This window comes from Tyto alba, unplaced genomic scaffold (genome assembly GCF_018691265.1).
Source record: "Tyto alba isolate M040663 unplaced genomic scaffold, T.alba_DEE_v4.0 Super-Scaffold_6, whole genome shotgun sequence".
In the NCBI taxonomy this organism is placed as follows: Eukaryota; Metazoa; Chordata; class Aves; order Strigiformes; family Tytonidae; genus Tyto; species Tyto alba.
In genome coordinates, this window is record NW_024881327.1 from 49,613,721 (window position 1) to 49,641,007 (window position 27,287).

Below are 27,287 nucleotides of genomic sequence, written 5' to 3' on the forward strand. Positions count from 1 at the left end.
TGGTTCAGTTCCCAGCATGAGGATCAATGTCAACCTGTAACACGAAAACCTTCCCTGAGGAGAAAGGAGTCATGGGAGAGATGCACGTGTGGATAAATTGGTCTTTTAGTGGCACGTGTTGGGGTTGTGGGAGATGGGGAAGCACTTGTGGTGTTTTCCTAGCATCCCGATCAGCTTTGAGCAGTTGTAAGAACATCATTCCAGCTAGGTATATCACACCAGCCATATACCCATTTCCCCGTGATGATTCCATCATCACCCAAGCACAGGGCTTGGAAAAGGCAGCTAAGAAGAGTTTCTTCTCCTGTGCGCATCAGAAAAGCAGATCTACATCCAGCCTGCAGTGCCAAGCAAGAGCATGGGAGATGACTTTGGTGCTCCTTCTGTGTCTACACTGTGAACAACCATTGCCCGTCTCCTGCCAGGAGAAAAAAAAAGCCTGTATTTCACCCTGGAAGAAGTGTTCCATTCCAGTTCAACCCAATTTATCAGGCGCAATTTGGGGCAAAACACACATTGGACCTCTGAAAACTGTCTGGGGACCTCTTGCTGGTGGGAAGGGATGGGGATGGAGTGGCCAGAGCCTGTAGAGCTGGATCCTGTTGCAGAAGTGTGAGGATGAAGATGGTGGTTGGGACATCTGAACTGACCCCCTCCTCGTCGCTTCCCCAAGGCAGCTTTCCAGGCAGGATCACTGACATCTCCTCAAGCCCACCTAAACCACCCCATCCTTCGGTCCTGCCTGTCACCTCGTGGTCACTTGGCCATGTTTGTAAGGAATGTGAACAGAGCCCTTTCCTTGCCCAGTGGTCCTCCACCCACTCAGCCAGGGCAACCGTGGGTGCACAACCCACCAGGACATCCCCAGCAGGATGCTGGCACCCGTCCCCATGGAGCACATCTCAGAGGGTCACTCAGTGGTTCTGAGCCTGCGCCCCAGCCTGGCTCCATTCGCTGACATCAGCACAGCCTTGGCTCAGCCTGTTGCCCCATTTCTACCAGGGCTTGCATGACTTTGAGAGGCTTGCATCTCTTTATAGCAACAGTGAAGAGGTTGATGGTAACGAAGAGGCCTTTAATACAAATTTTACTTTAATAGACACATTTTACACAGTAAAATGATTGATATGTGCAGGGTTTCTAGATTCTCTTGCTGATTCTCTTGTAGGTGAGGTCTCCCATGGTCAGCGTCTGAAAAACAAATGGTGACTGTTATGTTTTCATGGTGCTTGGCTCCAAACTCTACTTGGAAAAGATCTGGTCTTGCAAATCAAAACAAGACTAGTCCCCAGACTATCTCCTATGAACTGAATTATTAAATCTTTGGGTTTCTTCATGAATACCCCAAAGCTGGTAAAGATGATCTGGAAACTGGGATCAGTCTGCTGCACCTCTCTTTTTTAAAAGTACCAGGCCCAGACACATAACTATACCTCTGAATGGGTGAGACCATGCCCTCATTACATGGAACTTTGATCAGCAATGCCTACTGGGGTCTCAAAGAGTGCTTTTTAGATTGGCCTATAATGAAAAACTGTTTTCACTGCTTGGCCAACTGATCAACTTTGTATGCAGAGCCTGAGTGCAAACGTGCTCATCTGCAGCACATCCCTAAGGTCCCCAGCATCTCTGTAAGCTTTCTAGGGCCAGACTCCTGAAGGCAGCTCTATGCACCATTACTCCAGCCATTGCCCTTCTCTTCTGCACTTACATTGGTGATGGTGTCTCCGTTGAGTTCGGTGACAGATTTCAGCCCTTTCAGGTTTGCGACCAGTCTGTTGTTACCCTCCATCTGAACAATAGCCTGGTAGGAGGAGACAGAGGCATTAATGTTATTGCTGGAGACCATCTCAAACCCTGCATTTTGCCCTTCCCCTTCTGTACTGAATTGCCACCATCCCCTCTGTAAGCTTTGTGGAGCAAGCTGTTCCACTGGTGATTTTGGTTTTCCTGGAAGGAGAAGAGGAGGTTGTGCTGGTGGTGACTACAGCACAACAAGAGTTCTCTACAAGGCCTCTACAAGGATGTGATTTTGCTGCCATATCTACCTCTCTCCCTTACAAATTGAGACTCACTCATGGCTCCCACACTGTTAGATGTCAGGGCAGGGATCCTTGGCATCCCTTAGCATCACACCAACACATCAGGAAGGCTCTTCACCTTGCCAGTGATGGTGTCTCCGTGCAGCTCTGATGCTCCTTGGGACAACTCCTCTGCAGCACCCAGACCAAGAGGAGGGCATGCCATATCATCTCCTCTCCACCACCCACCTATTGCACATTGCTGCAGTAACCTCCTTTGGGGTGGGGTGGTGGCGAGCTGGGCAACAGCATGGGGCTGGGGAGAGTCTCAGACAAGGTGGGAAACTATTTAAGGAGCTTTCAGAAACTCAGTCATGGTTGGAAAGCTCTCAGAGGGACAGGCACCTCTGCCGAGTCTCTGCCCTGCCAGGAACTGCACATCTAAAAAGGCTATGAACAGCACCAGCACCCCTAGGGCAGCTGTCACTGATCATTGAAATTATTCAAATAAATAACCCAGCAAAAAACATTTCTGTTCATCTCTCTGTCTAGCTATAAGACATGTTCATCTTCTCTTGAGTTGCTGATTTACAGGTGGTAAAACTCTTCTAATAGCCACTTCCCTCTAGTTTATGCTCAAGGGACTTCAGTGATGTTGGAAATCATGATACAGCCAGTATGGCTCTCAGAGCCCAATTCACTGGGGCCTTTTTTTGGGTCATCATCCCCCCTGCTTTCAAAAGTTCCTGCAATATCATTTTCTCCCAAGACAGAGGTGAGAGGCAATATTTGCTGGCGGTGCTACCTTGACATTTTATGAACCACTGGAAACTAACGTCTGGGAATGGGAGCTGACCCGATTTCAAGGGTGATAAATCTTCACCTTGCCAAATCATCTCACCCAGTGTAAACAGAATCAGTGGAAAGGGCTAGAAGAGAATCTAAGAGCTGCTGGAACTTCAAAGGAGAGGTTTATTGGTTTATAATTCATTATCTGACTTTCCTTCACTACCTTTAAGTCAACGAAACAAAGGTGGGGGTATGTTTTGTGTTGCAACATGACAGAAAGTCAACACTTTTCCACCTCAAATCTTTCAGACCTTATACTGTCAGAAAAAATTGCCAAAGCGTCTCTATCTTCCTTTTCCAAATGGGCTATTAAAACATTAGCTTCCAGTGGTTTCCAAATTGGCTATTAAAATATCTTTAGAAATGCAAGACTTCATCTGAAAAAGTGCTGGTTGGGGAGCTTGTTTTGTAAAAGCGAAGAGGGGAGACAGGAACTTCAGTCTTGGGCTCTGATTTTCTCAGGAAGGTGGCTCAGAAATGGCTGTAGTATTTGGAAATGTGTCCCTAAGAGAATTGTTGAGGTCCTGCAGGGAGCAGGGCAGTGGATGTCACATCTGAAGACTTACTCTCAGCAATTAGCCCCTTCCCATTACATTAAAGCATGCATGCAAACTGTGAGAGATAGAACCAGACTGGGGAATTACCCAGGTCTTTTCCCTGTGCCAGCTTTAACACCCATGGTCTGGTCATTTCCTTTGCTCAAGTGCAGAGGGAATGGCTGGAAAAGAATTTTAATGTCCCTGATCCCCCACAGCCCTGGGAGAGGAGGAGCTGATCACTCACCTTGACTTTCTCTCCTGTCAACATCTCCATCTCGCACTCCTCCCCAATGGTGAACTCATTGTGCAGCACTTTGGAGCCAGTGGTCACGGTAACCTTGAACTTTTTCCCATCCTGCACGATTTCTGAGACACTCTTGATGTCCTTGCCCTTCTGGATCTGGTCATCGGGAAGCCCTGCTCAGGAACAAGAGATGTTAGGTGGACCTTGGAGCCATCGGTGAGCAGATTTCTGCTGCCGAATGAATGTGAAGGGATTTGGGGATCCACAGCTGGGATGATTTCTATTCCAATATGGAAAAACCTTGAAATGATGATTGGCTCCCCAAGGGCCACATGGCCGTAAGTCTGCTGGGGAGGAGAATAACAAATACTGTCATCCTGGGGTTTGTGTGGGCACTAGACATCTCTTTTGTCTCACCAACCTGGCTGGGAGCAGAATAGCTACCTCCCTGGCTAAGCATCAGACAGAAAGAAAAAAATCCTGTTTTCTTTCCTTCATTGAGAGGCAAGCAGATAAAATTGAATAAATTGAAGCAGAATGAGGGAAAGAAATGTTTTTTATGAGATTCAGGGTCCCTCAGAACCAGCTCACTAAAGTCTTCTCCCAAAGCCTGAAGCTGATCTGACAAGTAGAGCCCCTCCAGCACATAACTGTACAGAAGTAGTGCAAAGCCTCCCGAATCGCTGCAGGAGCGTGTTTCCTGGCGCAGACACTGGTGGAAATCTAGCTAGCCACATTCATCATTAAACATTTAAACAACCCCGACTATTTTTCTGGTGAATGGAGGAACTGGGGGCTTTGTAACATTGCCTAGCAGCAGTGTGGTGGGCTGAGTGATGTCCTGCTCATCCTCAAAATTTCATAGCCTGTTGGAGAAGATCTACAGTTGCCTTAAGCCACCAAAGTCCCACAGGTTTATCACGTGTGTCCAGCACTCTGCCATGCTGGCCCATGGCTGCAGAGCCTGCTGGGATCGTTTTCCTGAAAGCCATAAAATTTCACCCAGCATGTCCTGACCTCCAGCCACCAGCCAGAGAGATGATTTCTCTTCTATTTTGAGATCACAGCTCCATGTACATGCATTTTAAGAAACCCAACAATTGCAAGATGACAGACAGAAATAGGAAATCTGAGAGATGTTTTCCATCTGTATCATCAGCATATTAGCACAGTTGGACTCCCAAACATCAGTGTGGTCTGCAGAGGCAAAGCAGCACATAGCACATGCAGGCACTTACCAAGGGCTTTCATAAAAGGCTCAAAATTTTCCTGGGACTGGAGTTCGTACTTTCCAGTGAAACTCATGATGGAAAAGCTCTCTGTGCTCCCAACACAAGAGAAGGTGCCTTGATGGTAAGCAGAGCTTGGTTTTATAAGGTCTTTTAGCCTTAAAAGTTGGTCAGAGGTAAGATGATGTAATTCTTTTACAGCCATGTTCAAACATTAACATACAACCGGGCAATGGTCAGTGATAAACTGCTCTATATTTTACCGACCTCAATGTACAATGTGGGGGCAGGGAAAATCCCATAAACCCATTTTATGGAGGTAGCAACGTGGCATCCATAAACGACTGATAAAAAAATAATTGTACAATGATATTAATTATCAGAGGAACGAGCCAAATCACCTAATCAGGTTGCAGTCTGGAAGTGCACATCTGGAAGAGGAGAAAGTGATGAAAGATTATGGTGTCCCCTGGAGCTGACACTGGTGGGGTTTCTGCTCACTGATGTGTGCACTCTGGGTCTTTAGCACTGGCATGAAGAGTAGTGGCTGCGTGCTGGCAGGGACTAACTTGCTCACTCCTTCAGATGCCTTGCAAACCTCTGTAATGGTGGGGTTTGGTGTAACCCAGATGCAGCAGTACTTGCAAAATCATCATTATCCCCTACGGAAAAATATATGACTCAAAATAAAATCCTGGGTTTTAACTGGACCATCCTGAAGATTGCAGTTTAATTCAGACTCCATCACTATGGCCTTGCCTCCCAGAAAGGGGTTTTGTGTAGAGAGATGAACCAGTGCCATTAGTGATCTACTAAGGCTATTGCCAGGAGCCACTGCTAAAACTCCCTTTCCTCTTCTTTCCCCAGAGCAGCCACAGTCACTTGCGTACTGAAGGAGCATCCTGGCCCTCGGAGCTGCATCTCTCCCAGGTGTTGCATCAGAAGTAAGTCCAGTGGCAGCCTCCAATTCCTCCCTCCAAATCAGGACTCAGGACTGGGCTCCTCTCCCAGTGCTGTCCTCTTGGCTGACTGTCCCGGGTTGCTGCACGGCATCTGGGCATCCATCCTCTGGGTCTGGACTCCCGGGCTCAGCTTCTTGCTTCCATCTCATCCTTTGACCCAGTGAATTCCTTCTCCCTCCCAAAGTCACCAGCTCAGGGAATTTCCCCCTTTTCACTCACATGCCTTCTCCTCCTTGCAGTTCTTCCGTTCTGCCTTCTTATAACATCTTTGGCCTTTTAAAAAGTGAAACAATGGATAAAGGTGAAAAAACCCTGCCTCCTTACAATTTGGAGATGCTGCCAGAGCCCTCTGCAGCCGCCCATCCTGCTCCCGCACGCTGAGTGCAGGGCTGCTGCCCGCCTCCGCTCTCTGCGCTGCAGTGGTGCACAGTGGCGCTGCCTGGGCTAGACTGAGCCCCAGTTTCTGGTTAATTAGTACAGGCAGTGTGTGCCTGACGAGGCAGGAGAGGGAAAGCCTCTACTGGTGGGGCTGGCAGTGGGTGAAGTTGTCTGGGGGGAGGCGTCCGTAGGGGGACATCCCCCCTCTGCACCACAGAGGAGGCCAGGCAGGTTCAGAGAGCACTCATGGTGGGGTGGGTTGATTCAGAAATTTCTCCAAACAGCTTTTCAGCTATTTTCCCTTTTATCCCCTGCTTCCCAACAGGAATGATGTCACTTTAGGAACTGCATTTCATTTTTTCCCCTACCCTGGGTGAATACCTCGGGGTCATTTGGGCCTGCACTGCCATATGTCCCTTTTCAGTGTCTTCTTCATGGGGACAGTGGTGACTGACCTCTCCGGCCAGGTCCTGGCAGCAGCCAGAGCTGACAGCTCCCTGCCTCCCACCAGGCAATGTCCTCCAGCCATGGGCCACCTGGAAGCACACATGTGCTTCCCATGCATTTGTGCTCTGGACCTCTGGCTGATCCTCTGGGCAATTTGCGTCCCCTCTCTTTGCATGACATGGAGAGAGATTCAGTCTTGAAAGAACACCTGAATATTTTTTTGATCTGACTAATTTCAGAGCCCATCGCTCCCGAAGCACTGTGGGGTGATCACCACAGAAAAGCTCCAGCTCTGTGTGGCTCATTTCCCCCCCAGCATCATCAAGCAGAGCAGCCTGGAGTTGTGGTTTTCATTAATTTTCTAGTGAGATGCGTTCCCAGACTGGCCTTGTCTGACCACATCACACTGCCAAAGGGGGCTGCCAAGTTGTCACCCATTTCCATGTGCAGGCTAGGGAGAAGGGATAGCTGCTAAATCAGTAGGGAGAGACCTTTCTCAAGTAATTTCAGCCACATCCAGTGCAATGAGTACCTCTGAGTTGATGTCAAGATAAGCCGAAGGAGAGAAATAGGAGAAACACACCATGAGTACTGTCCCAGGGCTGCCTATACCCCTCCAGCCTCTCCAAAAGAAGCCTACTTGTCTAGGGCATTTTATCTAAGATGAATCCACTCTTAGGTGCTTGAAGAAGCATCTTATTTTCCCCATCCCCCAAGGAAGCCTGAAATCTCAGCCACCACAGACTTCCCAGACCCACATCCTCCCTGGGAGACCCATCCAGCTTCAAAGGAGGTACAACCACCAAGATAATGAGACCTGAGCCTAAAACAGCATTCAGAAAAACCCACCAGATTTTGTCCCACAAACTTTTAAATGGTTATCTTGCCCAATCTGGGCAGCTAAACCGCTTAGAAAACCACCAGAAATTGGGTGATATCTCTCCCTGGGCAGGCCAGGCTCCTAAATTCTGGGTGTTGCCCATCAAATGTTAGAAGGGGAATATAATTTTTCAAGACTCTCTTCGTAATTAGGCAGAAAATGTTCGAGTAATTGGCAGAAATGAACAACTCATGACAGAATTCAACCCATTTGGGACCCAAGTGTTTGTTTCTTTTTTTCAGGTATCCTCTTCTCTTCTATTTATAGTGCATAGATATAACATATCTATGCTCCCAGATTCAGTGTGTTGGATAAACGTGGACTATGGATTACTGCTGGCAAGTTTGGAAATGCAACCAGCTGTCTGTTGGACTCATGTTCTTTTATTTCCCCTAGTAAAGAAATGCAGAAGTTCTTATAAAAAAGGAAGACACCCTTACTGAATGAAATTTGGCCAGGGTAATTATTATCTAGCCCCAGGTCTGCTGAGCAAACAGCAGGTGAGATAAACTTAATCTCAATAGCAAAGTTCAGAATACTTGTCCATCTCTCCACTAGAATACATGATCTTTTAAAACATGACATCACTTTAACTTACCAAGGCCATGAAAATGCACCTGATTTGCATTAACACAAGTCCGAGTCAGCTGACCATTTGTTTAAAACTAAATCCATACCCTAAAGCCTGGACCTGGTTTATAGAAAGAAAAAAGACATGGATCATTGTCAAAAATTACTGAGGAAGCTACATCTTGTGGAAAGTCATCAGGTACTTTTGTATTTAAGTTGCTTTGAAAATAAAGCATAGTATCTTAGAAGTTTGTCAGAAAAAAGGACACAAGTGTCTCATTTCTGCTTTTTGCACCTGAATCAAAGATATGGACATGCAAAACTTCTCAGGTCCCTCCTAGATGTGGAGGTATCTGAAGGCTCTGTGTCCCAAGGTGATGAATCAGAGAAATGCCCATTGGGAGGTACCTCTGATGATCTCTGGTTCAACCTCCTGCTCAAAGCAAGAACATCACCAACACCAGATCAGCTCAGTCATGGCTTTAGTCAAATTTCAAAAACCACCTCCTCTGCCTCTCTGGGTTCCCATCCTGGGGTTGCACCACTCACCTCTTGAAGAGGTGCTCAACCCAAACCTCCCAAAGTGCCATTTGTGGCCAGTGCCTCATGTTACAACATCTGCCATAATCAAGAAGAGTTTGGCCCCATCATCTCTGTAGCTGCCCGTGGAGAAGTTGCAGGCTGTTATCACCTTTCTTTACCCCTTCCCTGGGATTCCTGGTTATGGCTCCCACCTCCACCCAGTGTCTGCCAGGGCACTGGGAAACCACCCTCCCATGTGCACTGCTTCCTGACAATTTGGATGTTATGGTGGGGAACAGTCTCAGGGATCCTGCAGCAAAAATACTTCTCTGCCTCCTCCAGTTTGAACAAAAACTCTTAAGTTCTGAACTACAAAAAGAACTTTACAGTTAGAGCACTGTGTGGGGAGAGACACTTTACTGTAGCCCGGGACAGGGTACCTGGCAGCCCTGTGGAGGTCTGGGAACGTCTTCGTGCACGTTGCCTCTATTTCTCTTGCTTTCCTTATTTATCCCATGAGTGACTCCCCAGACTTTGTGAAGCCTTTGATTTCACCTCGGTGTTTTGGGAAACTGGGACTGGGCTCTATGCTAGGATTTTCTTATCCCAAATGTAAAAGGCTACAAGCCAGGGCTTTTACTGATTCAGTCATAGATTTATCTAATTCAGGTCCAGTTGGACACCCCAAAAGCCCCAACCATTTTTTGAAGGGCTTAGTCACAAGGTTGCCAATCACAGATCCCCAGGTGGGTCATCCCTATTTCTGCTGTGGTTGTACCTGGGAACCTGGTCTGCTGCCGAGTTTTCACATCTTTGGTCTGATTATTTTTAACCTTGAGGAACAAAGGTTTCTTCAGCAAGCCACACGTGTGCATTACTTCAAAAGGCTGGATGGGATGGGAAAAGATGCTGGTGCTGCTGTGAACTCTCTGTCTCTCTTGATTTCCACCAAGATTTCATTGTGCTGCATTACCAAGATAGCACTGAGATGAAATATGGCATCTTTCCCAGGTTTTTCTCTTTTTAAAACAGCCATGGAGGTCTCCTGGAGGCTGACTGCCTCTAAGCAGTAACTTCCAAACTGTAGACATGCAAGCGCCAGTTCATATTGGTTTAGATTAGATATGCCATTATCAGAGCCTTGATAAGACAGCCGAAAGCGGCAGCTTGTACAAAGCGCTGCTGCTTGATAAAGCTTTCCAGTAATGCCAAAATGCAGTGAAGGACAGCCCTCAGCCCTTGTCACCTCTTCACAAAGGTCCCAAAGGGAGCAAAGGCTCAGTATTGCTTCTCCATGGGCACAGTAGTGGTTTCACTGATCACATTGGACCTATCACTGCCTTAGCTTTGCCTGCCAACAATCACCTGGGGAGCAGAGCTTACAGAAGAGCTGCCCTTTGCTATTGGGGTCTTGACTTATAGCAGGAATAAAGATACTGTCTGTGCCACTTGCCTCCCACTCTCTTGCCTCAAACATCTGTAGTGTAGTGCTTTTACCTCTCTCTGGACACATGGACCCTTGCTCACACCCTCAGAGGGCAGGTGTTGTCCTTTGCAGCTTGGCCTTTGGTGCGATGAGGCTGTCCTCCATCCCACTGCCCAGTTTATGGAGTCACAGGACAAGGACTCAAAATGGTGCCCATTGCTTATGGAGCTAGTTGGTGCCAGGGCAGGGAAAGAACATGTTGGGGAAAAAATGGAGCCATTAGCAGTTAACTTTCTTGAGTGAGAAAGGTCTGAAAGAGTCCCCCAAAGCAGAAACAGTGAACATTTAACCAATGCAAATGTGTTTCATTTCACCCCACCACATGTCTACGGTGCACGTCTCCATCTGATCCAGGCACATGAAGAACCCTTGAGACACAGTGGGGGTAAGTAAACTTTTGTCTGACCAAGAGGAGACTTACATGTTGGGATGCAAAGAGCAGCAGCCTCCTCCAAGTGCTTACAGGTGGTCAGATGAACTCCAATCCCAGAGGGACACCTGGCTGTGTCTGTGGGCCTGTGCGCACATCTCTAGCTGACCCGTGTTCTCTTTGAACCTCGTTCATCAAGCACAGCAGATCACTTAATGACTATTCACAGTGGGTTGCAGCTAATTAGTCAAGGAGAGCTTCTCAGGACCATACAGGCATGAGGAGGAGTCTGTGTGTCTGCATGTCCTGCTGTCTGCACATGGGTCCTGATGTGCAGCCCATCTCACCACACACATGTACTATACGAATGTCCCGTTTCCTGAAATGGCTTTTCATTAATATAATATCACTGTCAAAGCAGTTGACTTGGTGTCCAACCCAAGATATCTAGCCGAGCTTCATGCTCCAGGGTGATCATCACCCTGGTATCTTCACTGCTCCAGAGTGAACATGCAGATGTGCTGTGCCAAAGACTACTGTTCCCATCTCTGCCTGAGCCAGATATATAGCCACAGTTTAGATTTAAAATAAAGGAAAGTCCAAACAAAATCCCCCAAGACCTTCCCTAGTAGATGGTGCCTCTTGGCTAGGGAAATGACACAAGGCCGATGCACCAACCAGAGACTTAGTACTGAGGCAGGACACTGCTGCAAGGAGGGCAGAGAGGTTGCATGGAGTCTGTTAGCACCTGAGTTTTCACCAGGTTCATGGCCAGGGAGATGCTCCATGGGAAAAAACCAAACTGCCAGCAAGGCCAGAGCTCTGGACAAAGTCCAGGATTGCCACTGTACATGTCCTGCTTGGTGCTGCTGCCATGTTTGCTATAGTCCAAGCACTTCCCTGAGCACAGATATCCCCATTTTGCATATAATGGAACACACAGAGACTGACTTTCCCAAAGTCACCTGGAGAAGCTGATAAACCACAAGTGCTGTAACTGCTCAGCCTCCACAGCATCTTCCCTGTTGAGTCCCTAGAGGATGGTCATAGAGCCCATATTCTATGTGACTGCAGGTTTTGAGATAAAATTTGACCCTGGGGTTTAATATAAACTTCAGCATAGTAGGACCAGAGTGTGCAACCTTCTCCAGGTAATAGTGTCTTCAACATCCCACTGAGGAAGCCAGCACTGCACAGTCCCATCCCCCATCTTCGAGCTCCTTTTCTGCTCTGCCTTTACAAATGGGTTCTGCACTTTGGTCTACAAGACCCAAGCCACAACACAGACGTCCTTGAGCTTGTTGTGAAACACTTAATGGTGAGGAAAGAGTGTTGCACCCAGCTGTGGGGAAAGGGCTGATGTGCTGGCAGCTCCTTGCCCTGCAAAATCACCAGATGTGGAAGGGAAAAAGTTTTGTAGGTTAAAAGAGGTGATGTCCCACATGAAAGTCCTACCTCATATCAGCTGAGATACTGACAATTTATATCAGATTTAGAAAGACAGGAAAAGAGCCACGTTCACTGTAACAAAGGGGCAGCTTTGTGCACCTTAATTAATTTACAATTGTACATCTCTGCCTTATATCTCCTTGACATGAGGCTCAAACAAATGACTCTAGGTGTATGTTTGCCTGTGCATTTGTAGACACTCTCTGTAAACTTCCCTAGCCCCTTTTCTGCTATGGATCTCTGAATCTCATCAACATGTGAGTCTGTCTCTGAGAAAGGCAGAATTGTAATAGTTTGATTTTTGGCCAAAACCTCAAAGTATTTACCTGGAATATGCCTGTTTTTTTTTCTGTGAAAGTTCATACTTCTGTGTGTAAGAGGGCAAGGGACGTGCAAAACAACCCCCAGCAACAAGCTTAAGCATTTTTTCTCAGACAACATTACATGCTTCCCACTGAAACGTACTCTGTACAGGGTAGTAAATGGGATTGAAAAACCTCAAACATCCTTATCGTCCTTACTGGACCTGCCTGGCATTTCTTGGGTCACTTATAGGTCTGAAAGCTTTCATTTGTATCTGGTTTTCAGACACCAGTCAGGTAGTGGGCAGAGGTGGGGCTGGGAGATACAGGGAGATTTTTGTGCTGCTCAGGCTTACGTGATGCTTTTTTAACAAACTTGGAGCGTTCTGGTCCTGATTGCAAGTTGAAGTCTTTCCACGTGCCCCTTTCTACCCTGTGGGTAGGCTCCAGAAACCCCCAGGAGAGGAGGGACCCTTCTGAAAGGGGGGGTGATAAAACCCCAGGATGGATCTTGGACAGAAAATGAGGTGAACACGAAGAACCTCCCTCCCACCTCAACGAGCTCTTGCGCTGGCTCCGGCGACCCAGCTGCGTAGCCTGACCTCCCGCCGCAGGACACTGCCTGTGCCTCCTCTTCCTCGGCTCCAAAACGGGGCTCTGGAGGGATGTTTCCTGGCTGTTGCCTGGAATCCCGGCGGGATGCCTGGGCACCCGTGAACCGAGAGGTGAAGGGAAGTGTTCGAAGGCGGGGAAAGGCTGGGTGCAGGCAGGGCAAGGCTCCCCCCGAGGGAGTTTTGTGCCTGTCCTCCGTGGATGCGAGGCATTGTCGCCATCTAGTGACACCGGGATTCAGCGGTGGCCGTGGCCTCCGGTCCCCAGGCCGGGGGATGCTCTGCTGGGGCTGTGGAAAGGCGACCCAAAGCCAATGCCTTGCTTTGGGCTTTGGCACACACCGAGGGAGAGGAGAGAAAGCTGATCGGCAAACGCGAAGCGGAGAGTTCTTGCCTCCGGGTACCGCAACGCTCTGGGGTGAGACATGAAATTTTGGGGGGACTTGTGCAGGACTACGAGGGAGCTATGCGCCCTTCTGCTTTCATGGTCCTCGCCATGCTTTGGGATGCCTTTGGTTGATGGAGAGGCTGAGGGAAATCCGACTGGAGGGGGGATAACTGATGCAGTATGAAAAAAAAGTTGGAAAAGTCTCACAATAGCCTTAGCTGGGGTTTGCAAATACAGTTGGTTTCTGACATGGGAGTCCAAAGAGCATGAACTGCTCAGGAACAGACAAGCTCCGAAGTGGAAGTGCAAATCCCAGCAGGAATATGGAGTAAGACCAGGTTGATTGAAGGCTATTACATTTGTCAGCTCTTCATTTGTTGCTGCAGTGGATGAGCCCAACGGGCTGGCATGCAGCAGCACGGACACCATCTTCTCCTCCTTTCTTTTAAAATTCAAAATAATATTAAAGAAATAGCACTCTAAACATGAATGCATGGAAATTTCAGGGACAAGAATGTGAAAAGCCCTCCCAATAAATGCCACTGTCACTCCAGTGTGTGCTCCCAGGACCTTTCCCTGGGTTCTGCGTTTACCTGTAGCTGCCACATAATCGGTCCCTGCCATCCCAGCATTAACCGATGACCTCATTAGCGAGGGCTATCAGCGCTGATAGCCCTAGGGCAAAGATAAAGCTGTGGCAACAGCCCTGATGCTATTTCTGTCTGCCAATGCAGAGCAGTAGGTATGCTAGTATAACCCATTTTTTTTTGCAGGGCTCCTGCATGCACTCTGGAGGGATGTAGTGCTAAAGGGATCAATCTCACTGTAAGCTCTTCACTTGGAAAAAAAAAAAAAAAAAAAAAAAAAAAAAAGATTGGATGAATTATTGAAGTCATTGCACACAGCTAATGCACACATTAAAAGAATTACACATATGGTAAGTAAATGCTCAGACCAGAGGCATGAAATCCTGTGGTGGTGGGAGTAGGTGAGGTCCCATCAGGGTGTGCTGGGTGACCCTTGTGGAGATGATCAGACACACATTGGTGATATTAAATTATTACATTGGTAATAAAAACTACCAGGTTATGTAGCTTTCCCTAGGCGTTTGACCCTTTTGTTATTCTAGCCTAAATTTGAGCTGGGCTCAGAGTGTGCTCTGCACCTGTGTGGGTAGAGACTGCTGCAAGGAAGGACAATCCTGAATTCCCCTCAGCACTCCGTCGTGGCAAAGGGGAGAGGCTAGAGTAGAGGAGACAAATCATGTATCCCGCAGCTTTTAGTATTTTCGTTATTGTTAGTATTTCATAGTTTTGTCTGGAGATGCTACCTGAAGTTTTTTGTGTCAGCTACCACAGGATCATGATGGGGATGTAAGGCTCTGTTTTGGGGACATTGGCTACTTGCTTCAGCTGACCAGGTGACGCTGGAGGCTTTCGGTGACTCCAGGGATGGCCCTGGGGAGGTCAAACCATCGATTTAAACCTGAACCATTCCTGAAGAGCAAGGTTCAGCCCTGCTGCCTGTTTTTTCCAGCGTTTTGTGAAAGGACCTGGATGCACATCTGGGATGGGGATGGACCCCCGTTACAGGGTCAGCACCCCACTACAAGCCAACGTGCTATGAGGACATGGTGGCTGCAGCTACAGGGAGGACCCTGGGGCCACAGCAGATTTGGGTGGCTCAGGCTTCATCTTTTTGCAATGTAATGAGAAATGTTGAGCACAGAGATCTGCCTACAGTGGGGAGATGCGGACTGGTTGGGTGATATAATTTTTATAACTATAGATAAATAGCTCCCTTTCTAGCTGATTTCCTAGAGGTGGTCAGACAATGGAGATTATTAACAGTGCTCTGGCCTGCTGGGTAAGCTCAGATATATTATTAAAAAACTGCTGTTTGCTTCCTGCTCTGCTACAGCTGCCCTGTTCGACCTTGAGCAACACCATCACAGGGAACTTTGCCCAGAGCCTAAAATTTAGCTTCTGCCTCTAGCTAAGGAGCTTGCAGAACCATCCCTTTTTGGATGCTGGGTGCAGAAAAACCCATTTCCACATCAGTGCTCAGGTCAAGGACTGGACCCCTCTCTGCTGGTGACTTTCCTCATGACTCCAGTTACTCACCAGAGTTAGAGAGGCAATGTGTGTTGGGTCGGACTCTGAAGCTTTGGCAGGTGATGTGTCCCTTACTGCAGACGTGGGCTTCCTGACTCACGGCTGGCTGTTATCAGCCATCCTTTATACCTCTGCACCTTGCCTGCCTGGGCTGAAGTCCCTGCACGTGCTCCAGCAGCACACGCTGCGCTGCACCCCGGGTCCGTGCAGCCATCAGTCCTGTGCTGACCTCACCCTTCAAAATACACTTATTGTTAAACTAAAAAGTAGGAAAGGAGATGCATGGCCCTTCCCCGCAAAGGAGAACTGAGTTTTTTTGCACAGCCCTGCACACATCCCCTTTCTTTCCCGTGCCTCAGTTTCCCCATCAGTGGGATGGGGCTGTTATGATGTCCCAGCTTTGCAGGCTGAACACTGGGCTCCGCACAGCTGAATTACAGACTGATTTTAATTGGAAGGGACCTCTGGAGGTTTCTGACCCAAACCCTGCTTTAAACAGGGTCAATCTCAAATTTAAATCCAACCTCACGGTTAAATCAGATAGCTCAGTACTTCTGGAGTTGAATTTTGAGTATTTCTGGGGTTATACTGGATACAACAAGCCCTCCATGCCGTGTACTTGGTCACCCTCATGGTTAAAAGCTACATCCTAATATTTAACTAGATTCCTCCCCAGCTGCAGCTCATGCCTGCTGCCCCTTGCCCCGATGTCCGTCACCACCAGGAAGCAGATTGGCTCCATCTTTCCTGCATTTTCCCGTTCCCGGGCTTGGCCCAGGACATCCATCTCTGCCGGCTGTGCCGCGGCGAGGGGAGCATCCACAGGTTGCGACGGGGAGCAGATTTCCGTGAGCACAAGTGCAAAGGGTGGCCGGGTTACAAGTGGTGGCGGCGGCGAGTTCCTTGGCTGCTTCCCTGCCTCTGCGTGGGGTCAGGCAGCCCGTGGCTGTGTCGTGTCGTGTCGTGTCGTGCCGTGTCGTGCCGTGCCGAGGGGCTGCACCGTTGGCCCAAGTGCCTGAGGTGGGAACGGCGGTGGGGGTTCACGGGATCAGAGTGAGAAGGGGCCTCTCCCAGCAGCGCCGGCGGCTGCTCGGTAAGATTTGCGTGAATCCAGAGGATTTAGCGCAGCCCTTCCTACACTGAGTTAAATCCTGTCCTTCATTTAACCCCTTTGAACAAAATCAACCTGCTCTAAAACTATAGAACTATAGTTATTTCCTTATATATTTATTTATTTATTTATTTATTTATTTATTTATTTATTTAAATTTTAAAACTCCAGCTTTTACAAATAGCCTGTAGGGGACATGACGTGCTTGCGCAGTGACTTCTGCGCGGTCAGGGCTTTTGCTCAGGCCGGGAAGTGTCTCCGGGGCAGGGTGGGAAGGGCACAGGGACAGCAGGACAAGGAGGCTCCAGCCACCTCAGTGCCAACCCCAGGCAACGTTTCCACCACCTGCAAAATGCTGCGTGCCCTCTGCCAGCCCCGGCTGCTCCAGCCCCCCACAGTTTTGGGGGGAGGAGGTGGTTTCTTCCCTGAGGATTTCTGTCTGTCCACATGGGAAGTTTTTGGGGTTGGTCAGCTTGGGATGCGGGGCTGTTCCCAGTGGGGGGGATGCTCTGGGGTCCTGGTAGTGATTCTGGTGCCTCCCCAGCACCCATGGAGTATGTCAGCACGCGGGGAGGCATGGGGGCCGTCGACTTTGAGGGAGCCATCTTCTCCGGCTACGCACCCGATGGGGGCCTCTTCATGCCCCAACACATCCCCTCGTTGGATGGGGACACCCTGCGAAGGTGGAGCTGCCTCTCCTACCCAGAGCTGGTGAAGGAGCTGTGCTCCCTCTTCATCACGGCCGAGCTGCTCCCGAGGAACACGCTCAACGGTGAGACCTACCCGCACGGGAACCTTCTGGCAAGGGTGTGCATGAGGATTTTGGGGTGTTCAGGTGCATCTGCCTGCCTTCGCCCCATCCTCTTCACAGACCCCAGAGGACGGAGCCTGCTGCACCACTGCCTGCTCCTTTCTGTACCCTGTTCTCCTCTGTCACTTTGCTGGGACTTGTCACCTTTTGGAAAAGATGTCTCCTGTGTGCAAATAGGGATTCTGGTGACTGCGATAGTGATGGCCCTGTTTGCTGCTGGGGTACCCCACTGCTCTGCTGGGCTCCAGACCTGCCCTCCCTCCAGGCCTTTCTGCTGCTCCACGCTCTCATTGAGATCTGATTTTTAATGTTTTTAACATTTAACAGCTATCACTTCCACCAGAGGGCAGCTACAACCTCTGTCTCAACAGCGTGTTATGATAAAATTTGGGTCTCCTGTATTTTATATTTTAACACGGTTTGCTCTGATTGTGTGGGGTGTCCGCTGGGGTTACCTGCCATAGAGCCATCAGACACAACAAAGATGGGCTGGTTTACTCCTAGTAACTAAGAATAACTTGTTGGATATCTGTTACCTCTCCACAAACTGAATCTTTGGTTGTGCAGAAAGCTTCCCAGGAGCATGAGGAGCACAGATTCAGGAAGCCATGGGTCAGAAAAATACTCCTATACCCAATCTAACAGTCCCTTTAACCATTTTCCCTCTAGACCTGATTGACAGGGCCTTCAGCAGGTTCAGACACAAGGACGTTGTCCATCTGTCCAGGCTGAAAGATGGACTGAATGTTTTGGAGCTCTGGCACGGGGTTACATACGCATTTAAGGATCTGTCTTTATCCTGCACGGGGCAGTTTTTACAGTATTTCTTGGAGAAAAAGCAGAAGCACGTCAATATTCTGGTGGGTGAGTATGCCTTTTTGGGGGGGCTAAAATTTCTGGGCAGATCTTTACCCTGAGAGCCATCATCCCATAGCCCTCCCCGTACTTGCCCTGGGGTGATACTGCCTCGTGGGTGATCTCTGGGCAATGCCCAGGGTGGCTGTTCTAGCCAAAAACTTCTCATGGAGCATTTCTGCATTTTTTTCTTAAAGTGCAGTGATGCAGGTTCGACTGATGCATCATTTTTGTTTTTCTTGGTTCTCCCTCACTTTGAAAAAGGGACGTCAGGAGATACGGGAAGCTCAGCTATCGAGAGCGTAAGAGGACAGAAGAACATGGATATCTTTGTTCTGCTGCCCAAGGGGTTCTGCACCCAGATACAGGAACTTCAGATGACCACCGTCATTGAAGACAACGTGCACGTCTTTACTGGTTAGCATTGCTGTTGGACTGTCCACTTTACGGCCCTGCTGTGTCAAAACCATGACCCTAAAAGTCTCAGGGAGCTGCTGCTTTGGCAGCTGCAGCCAGACAGGTCACTGCCATCATGGTCACTGGCTAACAGGAGCCTGTAGCTGATGTCTTCAGTTTGATGACCAAGTGGTTCAAGACTTCCTTTTCTCATGGCCACAGATCAGAGTTGCCTCCATGCAGGTGGCTGGTGTTTAACTACACTGAATTCAGCATAATTTTTTGGCACTAAAAGGATTGAGATCCCCCCTCACCTTCATGGGTGGTCCATCCTCTTCCGCTGTGCCATCTCCATGGTTAGGAATCACCATTGGGTGCTTGAGCTGTCCCGTGGACTCTACTGCTCAGCCAGGTCTCACCTTGGCAATGTATATACTTGGTATAAGCAAGAGCCCAGAGTGCAATGTCTGCAGAAATCACCTGGCATCCACACAGTGATACTCAACTCCTGCCTCGTACAGCCCCTGAGGCAGACAGGCAACTCAGGACATCCCTGACCACAGCAAACGCCAGGGCTTGAGCCTGACCCTATTTCTGAGCAAAAATACCTCGTGCCTAATGCACTGATGCTGGCAGATCTAATCTTTCCTTTCTCCTTTTGGCAGCTCATGGGAACAGCGATGAAATCGATGAGCCGATCAAGGAACTGTTCGTTGATGTCGATTTTGCCAGAAAATACAATCTGATGAGCTTGAATTCGATCAATTGGTCTAGGATTATGGTGCAGATTGCTCACCACTTCTATGCTTACTTTCAGTGTGCCCCGTCCCTGGATACCACCCCGTTGCCAGTGGTGGAAATTGTTGTGCCAACAGGAGGAGGAGGAAATATCACAGGTGAAGGGAAAAAAAGATAGGTTAGATAAGAAAGAGAGAGAGTGACCTATGGACTAAAAGCACTTTGCAGATACTGGGTATTGCTATTTATTAAAACACCCACTCTCTGGTAGGATTTCTTCAGAACCACTTATATTTTATTACTCATGTATGGTTATTACTCATTCAGGTGTCACTGATGATTTTCAAGGTGCAGAAAATCCCAAACCACCCTTTGATGATGACTGTAGCTATTTGGGGATGGGCACATTAGGAGAGGACACTGTGTATTTGATCCAGAAAAGAGGGAAAATACTGTGGCTCTGATTTCCTAAGTGAGACTTTAACAGAGGTGTGGAGTCCTGTCTGGTCCTATTCTGGTTTGCATGGTATTGAAAAGTCAGGAGAACCATTCTTAATTGCATAATCTGGCCTTCTAAATGTGAGTCCTTGATTGCCTGAATCCCAAAATAGATGTAGAACTGTTTTATGAAAGCAATAAAGGATTCGATGCACTCAACTACATTTGCTGCACTTCCAGGCTGCCCATCTGAGGCAGCATGAATAAGTTACAAGAACCCAAAGGCTTCATCTCTCTTGCTTGAACAGCAGCTGCCTGACCTCTCGGCCTCGGCCCCTGCCCATCCATCTTCAAATGTAGAGATGCCCAAGGGTCAGTGTTCAATGGCAGGTGAAGCATTGCATCCCTGGATTTTATAACCTGGTACTCTACCAAAATGTTAGAGACAGATATCTCAGAGTCCATTAGGGAATGTCATTCGTGTCTGTTTCTGAACTGTACACTCAATCAATTTGTACAATGACTTCTTTGCTAAATCTCCGTTGAATGTTTCTTCATCAAGCATGCATGTATTTTTTTCACTTTTTTTTTTTTTTTTCCTAGCTGGCTGTATTGCCCAGAAAATGGGTCTCCCAATTCAACTTGTTGCTGTGGTTAACAGCAATGACATTATTCACAGGACTGTTCAACATGGAGATTTCTCACTGTCAGAGAACGTGAAGGCTACATTAGCATCAGCCATGGATATTCAGGTATGTAATGAGTTGACAAAAATGGGAAAATACCGAATACATTTTTTTCTCCCCTTGTACTCCATTCTGCCTGGTTTTTGAAAGCATAATTCTGCCACTGGCAATGCCTCTCAGCAATGCATTGAGAAGTGTGACTCGTACTGAGCATTTATGCTGCAGACTGCTGAGCTGAGATAGATCAAACACCTTCTTCCTCACTTTTCAGGGCTTGGCTTTGTGATCTTCATTGTTAAATGCTGGGTTCCTTTGGTTTCATCAGCAAGAGAGGGATGTTTTCTCAAAATGTAGCACTTAGAAAATTATAAATCCCATCATGCCTCAAGGGCTTTGGTGATGTTTCTGAAAGGCTCTACCAAGAGCAAGAGAAAAGACCAGGAAGAAGGTAGGGAAGACCAGAAGAAATGCCTCATCTATGGCCATCTGCAACTTGCTCAGAGCAAAACAAGTCTCAGCAAGCAGGAAAAGTCCTCAGAAATGAAAAGTCATGGAGGTACAGAAACAAAACACCTGGAAGCAAATAACTCCTATTTCATACCTACCCTGTGATCCACGGGGATTCGATCTGCTTCCAAACAAGTGACCAAAGTGTGAAACGCTGTTGTATCAATGTGGCCTTCAGCTACCTGGATTTTCCAAAACCTGTTCAAACACTCTGGGAGGACCTGGGAACCTGAAGAGGCATACTTTGCAGTCAGTAAGTCATTATGTCCCTATCACCAGGTCTGCAGCTTGACTTTCCACCTAAGACATGAATTTGTGGGGCTCCTCAGAGCTCAAAGGGTAGTTGGGGTCCTCGCTTGGCCCATGTGTCTTCAGTAACACTGGTCTGATGAGGTACCTAAGCACATGCCAGACTTCAGGATCATGAAGGAAGGTAGCCAGCTGAGGTGATGTCCAGAGATTCCCAAGGAACTGGATGGGTGTATCCCTCTGCACATCCCTCTCCATGACTACCTAGGATGTCAACGTTCAGCTCATATCTGAAGCATCCATGCAAATATTTCCATAGATCAACAGATCATTCATGCTGGAGGGGAAATTAGAAGGTCTCTAGCTGGGACCTGCTCAAAGCAGGGTCAGCTCTGAGGTCAGACCAGGTTGCTCAGGTCTTTGTCCAGTCGGGTGTTGGAAACCTTCAAGGATGGACAATGCACAACCTCTTTAGTTTGCCTTTTCTGCAGACTAAGCTAAAGGACAGAAAACTTTCCAGTTAGATACTAACTGAAAAGTTGAAGGTGGAACAGAAAGTCTAGGGTAGAGGGCCTTGTAAGGAGCAATCCCAGGAGAATCACAGCAGACGCCATGTCTTTGAAGTACCTAAAGAAAACCAGGGGGTGTTCTTGGGCCCTGAGGTCAGGAATCACCACGCAGCTCATGTCCACGTGCCAAAACTTCCCTTGGGAACAGTCCCCAGAATGACCTGTCCTCCAAACTGGGTCCCAATGTTCTCTTGGACAACTCTAGTGCCATGGGACAAAACCAGACCAGAGAGCTGGGTAATAACTTAAATGGTGAGGGCAATGCTTGCACCAGTGTACTGGCCCTGTTTGACTTATGAGTGTCAAAGTAGTGATCTGTAGTGGAAACCATAAAGCCAGTATGAAGGGAGGGTGAAGGGGAAGGTCTGGATGTGGGAGCAGCAGAAGGAAGGTCAGGAGAAGGGGTGTCAGTAGCACGTCACTGAAGTCTGGTCACACTGACACGTAGCTTCTCAGGACAGCCAGGTTGGGAAGCAGAGGACAGCCTAAAATAGGAGACAGCTTAAACCAAAGGGCAGGCTACACCCAGACTAGACTGAAGATTACAGGCTGGAGGCTCTGGGAGGCGATCGTGGGAAGATGAAGAACAGGACTGGGGCCATAAGCCACCCAGATAAGGGCACGAAAGGCTGAGTAAGTCCTGATGACTCTCCAAGGTAGGACAGGATGGAGGGCCAATAGGTCACAGGCACTGTCAGCTGCTAAAAGGTATAAAGATCTCATCCAAAACCAGCACCTGAACCAAGATGTGCTGAGGACTTGGTAGTCAGTGTCCCTTGTCCTGTCTGTCCCCAGAAGGTGTCTCGGCCAAACCACATAGATGAATATGTCTTGGTGCTTGTCAGCATGCAGGAATGAGGGAGTAAGCAGTGAAATTCGTTTGGGACCCTCCTGCATGGTCTTGCACTGAATTTTGCTCCAGTGTTGCAACACTGATTGCTACATAGGCATACAGGCCAGTCAGGCACTATATGTGCCTTATATGTTCATAAAGATTATCGGTCAAGGAGCTGGGTGTCTCATTAAGTCACACGGGAGCTGGATGACTCACAGCAGCATCTGCAACACTGAGTAAACAGATGGATATTTCTGGTTCTCAAATATATAATGTGTTATTAGTCTGGGTTCCTCAAGGTGATTGTACAGATGTGGTCACACTGTTGATGTATCAGTTGTCCCTTCATTAGTTTTTTTTTTAATCTGATGGTCACTGCCAGACTGCTCTGGCAGGTCAGAGATCTGAAAGACATCGTGTTCCCAAAGGCTTGTCTCAGGATGGAGGCATTCAGGGGGAAGGCAGAAAGCCCACCCCAGCTTCCACCAGGAAAAATATGGCAGTAGGACCTCAACCTTAATTAGACACCAGAGAATCCACACAGGTGCTCTCCCTCCACGACAGATGCTCAAATTTCCGCTGCTCACCTATTGTCTTATTATCCCAGGAGCCTTACAACATGGAGAGGATCCTCTGGCTGCTCTCGGGCTCCGACAGCTGCTTGACAAAAATGCTGATGGAGAGATTCAGTGTGTCGAAAAGCCTTAAGCTGCCAGAGGATTTGCACAGAAAGGTCAGTTCCTCGTGCACACATCAGTCTGTGTGTGTGTAAGTAGATTTACCTCTACCAGTTGTTTTCAACTCACTTTCAAAATAAAAAAAAATCATAGTGAAGAGTTTCCAACCAAAAATTTAAATGTGAGGCCACAGCAGAAGTTTTATATCAATGCATGTGCACAGAGATGTTTAAAAGCCCTTTTTAGTTATGTTTTTTAAAAGAAACCTCTTTCTTCTTTGCAAAACTAATTTTAAAATTCCTACAATTATTTAAGTAGGCTATGAAACCACCCTGACCTCAGCAACTCCAGTGCCAGCATTGGCTGTGCACGGGAGCGTTGTGCAGGGGATTGAGTGTGGCGTTTGGGGGTGGGTCTGCTGGGTTCAGTGCTGCAATTAAGGATCGATGTTGCAGCAAATGGGAGCACAAACACAAAGCGTAGAGAAACACGAGAGAAAACCAAATGTTTGAAGTGTGAGGCTCTTCGGGCCAGATGCAAAGTCCTGCCTCTTCCCATCTAACACGCTCTGTCCCCCACTGAGTATCCTTGGCCTGGTGTCCACTCCTGATTGCACAGCAGCAAAATAAATACTAAAAAATTGCATTATTAAAAGAGAGAAGCATTATCACACTTAGGTGGGTTTTACAAGCCCTCAGAAACTCCCCCAGTGAATGTAAAGAGCAGTGCAGAGCTGAGGAGCTGAGTCTCAGCTCTTCTCCACCCACACTTCCAGCACCTGGGGATGGAAACCCCTCACTTGCACCCTGGTTCTGCGGCCACTTCCAGCACTGCCTCATCCCCCAGTTACAGTAGTGACCCCTTTTCCTTCAGTCCTCCATCCCCCCTATTTCAAACTGCTTTGCTGAGTGGTAGTGGCACAAGCCCAGCTGGGAATGTGTGGGGTGGTGATGCCCCGTGTGAACTTCCCAATTTCCCCCCTGTCCCCAGCTTTCTGAGACCCTACGCTCGTGCTCAGCCTCCGACCAGGATATCATGCGAGCCATGCAGCGCTGCTGGGAGGAAAACCGCTACCTGTTGTGCCCCCACTCCGCCGTGGCTGCTCACTACCACTACTTGCAGCCGGACGGGTAAGGAGAGCTGTGGTTGGGAGCGCTGGGGACTGGAGCATCTATCCTCCCTTTGCTCCTGCAACATCTCCAGCTCAGGGCTCACTTACATCAGAAGTTTTCTTGCTTTTCTTTCTTTTCAGCATGCCCCGGTGTTGCTTAGCTCCAGCCTCTGCAGCCAAATTTCAGGATGCCCTGCTCCGAGCTGGCCTGGTTCCTCAGCTCCCCCCCGAAATCACTGCCTTAATGACGATGGAGACCAGGTCCACTCCCCTGGCGCGGGGGCAGGACTGGGCACAGGTGCTCCGGGAGAGGATCGAAGCCACAGCACAGCAGCGGGGGATCGCTGGGCAGGGAGTCTCACAGACCTGAGCTCCCGGGGCACGGCTGGCCAGTGCCTCCCAGGGCTCATTTGCCATTCCTGGGAGAGCTCCGTGTTACGCTCGGAGAGGAGTCTACGCTCTCCATGCAAGCAAGAGCACACTTCACTGTCAAATTGTGTAGACTATTTCATAACATTTTCAGTAGAGCTCTGCAACTGTATCCCCTTTTTCCTAGTAATTCTGGTAAACTAGTAACTCTGAATAAACCCTCCTGTTCCATCACTACTAGCTATTACAGAAGGCTCCTTTAGCGCTACCCACAGTCTCCAGCTTCCTGAGCATTATCCAACATTTCTGGCCTTGAGCTGGGGTGTTCAGCCCAAAGATCCCAGTAGCACATGAGGTGCTTAATGGGAAACACATGCAGGGCTGGAGTGGACCTGCTTTAACCATCCCTGTAATTTCAGCAGTGCCAGGGATCACTCCCAGGCATCTAAACTTGCTCAGAGATAGTGTTAAATAGCAGATGTTTTCCCTGGACATGTTTATCTTAAGGAGATACTTTCCAGTGCCATATCTTGCAGCTTTTGGTCCTAGTCCTGTTGCAGACTCTTCCTGGGCAACTTCCACTGAAACAAATAGGAAATGGGAAATTCCCCTTATCTTCTGCCTGAAACTTCAGGTCTTTCAATACCACGTTCCCATCATATACATATAAATATATAAATACCTTGTGTGGGAGCTGCCTCCACAAGTCATGCATCTGGCAGGAATCTCTTGTGCCTAAAAAGAGGGGGGAAAAAAGGTAGGAATAATTACACCAGGGGGAAAAAATCCCCCTTTGCCATCAAAAAAAATTCCCCCTTTGACATCAAAGGAAGTCCCGTAATGGGAAGATTAATTTGAAGGTTTAGTGGCATTTAGCAGGGTAAAAGTAAATTCTGTGAAGTGAAACAGCATGGGATGTTGCAGAATGTGCGGGAAGAGTGGGAAGCTTTACCTGGGCTGCAAGCCACCTTGCTGGCACCTGGGCAGCCTTTTCCTCGGCTCCCCCCGGCACAACCAGCCCTGCACCGCCTCCTTCCATCCCACCGAAACCCTGCGGGAGGGGAGGGACCCACGTCTCATCTGAGGTGGGGGCCGAGGCTGCCTCATCCCAATTAACAGGAATGAGGGAAACAGCGTCATGGAAAATGATGCATATAATCACAGCACTTGGATGCTGGATGTTTTTAATGCTAACGGCTCTACTAGTTGCATGGATTGAGCAGGTGGGAGGGAGATAGTAGTAGGTTCAGGAAAGATCTGATGCTTCACAAGGTCATCATTCATCCCTCTTTGAGCCAAACCAGCCAGCAAAATACCTCTTATTTAAGCAGCAATGCAGCTTTGCCCACAGGAATAACCTTGCCCCGAAGGATGGCTTTGCACGGGGGGGTGGTGCAGCAAGCCACTGGTGGTGCCGATGAGAAGCCCCCCTGATCCCATTTGACCCCCGAGTTCGGCTGCCGCTTTTGCTGATGTGCGCGTTGCACTCGTTGGACTCCACTGCCTTTAATAGCTGCCTCCCCACATCTTGCGGTTCTCAGCCAGGGATGGCTGCCCAGTTGTAATTTAGTTCTTAATCATAGCTTAAGACACCCTGTGAGGGGGGAGAGGCCTGAAATTGCACCTAGCTCTGCCTCCAAGTAGGAGGTTGAAAATCCAGCTTGCTGGCTGGAACTGGAGGAGGAGGCGGGGATGGGAGGGCGAGGGGATGGACCCAGACCCCTGTCTGGGGAGCAGGGGGAAGGACAGGATGAGGGGCACTGGGCTTGCAGCCCGCCAAATCCCTGATGTGTTTTGCAAGCAGAAAGCATGGCGAATACATCCCACGCTCCCAGCCCAGTGCCCTGAAGCAGTAGGATGGGTAAAGTGTTGAGCCTCGCTTCAGACAATGCCCAAGCGGGGTGAAAAGGGATTTAATTCTCAACCATCACTAAAGATACCCTATGGGGTGAGGGTGCTGCTTCTCCCCCAGTCCAAACCAGATGTTTTTTGGGCAAGACACTATGAAAACTCTCTCTGCTATTTCTGGGGCAGAAGCCCAGCAGGAAAAGCCTGTTTCATGCCTGGAACAGAGGCAGTGGGAGGACAGACAGGCTCATCTTGCAGGGCGGCCACGCTCCCGCAGAGGGCAATGCACGGCCACCTGTGGCATCCCGGGTGCCCAGGATGTAGGGGTGAATCTGGCCTAGTGGGCATGCCGTGTCCCACCCCCTGCTCAGGGACCATGGCATCCCAGGCTGCTCCCACACCAGGAGCCCTTACTTTGGCCCCACAATGGGTGCTCAGATCTCCGCTCACTCCTCCTCAGGTCTCCAGCTGAGAGGGAAGGTCAGCTTTGTTCGATGGAAAGATGGAAAACAGAGGGAGGAAGGTCATGCAGAAAGGTGGTACCTCCCCACCTGATGGGGGGCTGTGGGCTCTGGCAGCTTGACATGCTCCTGGGGTTAATGATATATCAGTTCTGCACCTTCCAGATATGATTACAAATCCAGGCCAGACTTGTGAAGTTATTCATCTCATACATCAACTACTCATGCTTTTCTCCAACAAAAATTCCAATATCTTATCCCTCAC

General features: G+C 48.6%; 2 protein-coding genes across 4 annotated transcripts; one reads left to right on the forward strand and one right to left on the reverse strand.

Moving 5' to 3' along the window:
* Positions 1–1,054: 1,054 nt before the first annotated feature.
* FABP1 (fatty acid binding protein 1) lies at positions 1,055–4,994 on the reverse strand. The gene is made up of 4 exons (XM_009966092.2): positions 4,892–4,994; positions 3,654–3,826; positions 1,712–1,804; positions 1,055–1,191 (listed from the first exon to the last, which is right to left on the reverse strand). The coding sequence occupies exons 1-4, from the start codon at positions 4,956–4,958 to the stop codon at positions 1,141–1,143; spliced, it is 384 nt and encodes a 127-aa protein (XP_009964394.1). The 5' UTR covers positions 4,959–4,994; the 3' UTR covers positions 1,055–1,140.
* An 11,130-nt stretch (positions 4,995–16,124) lies between these two features.
* Positions 16,125–24,947, forward strand: THNSL2 (threonine synthase like 2). Of its 3 annotated transcripts, XM_032987438.2 has the most exons (9): positions 16,125–16,454; positions 17,017–17,244; positions 17,953–18,147; positions 18,403–18,555; positions 19,200–19,430; positions 20,314–20,462; positions 23,164–23,289; positions 24,224–24,363; positions 24,486–24,947. In XM_032987438.2, the coding sequence occupies exons 2-9, from the start codon at positions 17,022–17,024 to the stop codon at positions 24,712–24,714; spliced, it is 1,446 nt and encodes a 481-aa protein (XP_032843329.2). In that variant the 5' UTR covers positions 16,125–16,454; positions 17,017–17,021; the 3' UTR covers positions 24,715–24,947. The 3 variants fall into 3 exon arrangements, with proteins under 3 accessions (XP_032843329.2, XP_009971512.3, XP_032843330.2); XM_009973210.3 differs by lacking the exon at positions 16,125–16,454 and having other exon boundaries at positions 16,802–17,244; XM_032987439.2 differs by lacking the exons at positions 16,125–16,454; positions 23,164–23,289 and having other exon boundaries at positions 16,802–17,244.
* The last annotated feature ends 2,340 nt before the right edge of the window (positions 24,948–27,287 follow it).

Bases quoted from the DNA above. Each gene is read 5' to 3' on its own strand.
- FABP1 (XM_009966092.2), bottom strand. From the start codon at position 4,958: ATGAGTTTCACTGGAAAGTACGAACTCCAGTCCCAGGAAAATTTTGAG. The intron at 3,827-4,891 runs GTAAGTGCCTGC...GTTCCTGAGCAG, and splicing joins GCCTTTTATGAAAGCCCTTG to GGCTTCCCGATGACCAGATC. The intron at 1,805-3,653 runs GTGAGTGATCAG...TCCTCCTACCAG, and splicing joins TGACAGGAGAGAAAGTCAAG to GCTATTGTTCAGATGGAGGG.
- THNSL2 (XM_009973210.3), top strand. From the start codon at position 16,920: ATGGGAAGTTTTTGGGGTTGGTCAGCTTGGGATGCGGGGCTGTTCCCA. The intron at 18,556-19,199 runs GTTAGCATTGCT...TCCTTTTGGCAG, and splicing joins CAACGTGCACGTCTTTACTG to CTCATGGGAACAGCGATGAA. The intron at 19,431-20,313 runs GTGAAGGGAAAA...TTTTTTTCCTAG, and splicing joins AGGAGGAGGAAATATCACAG to CTGGCTGTATTGCCCAGAAA.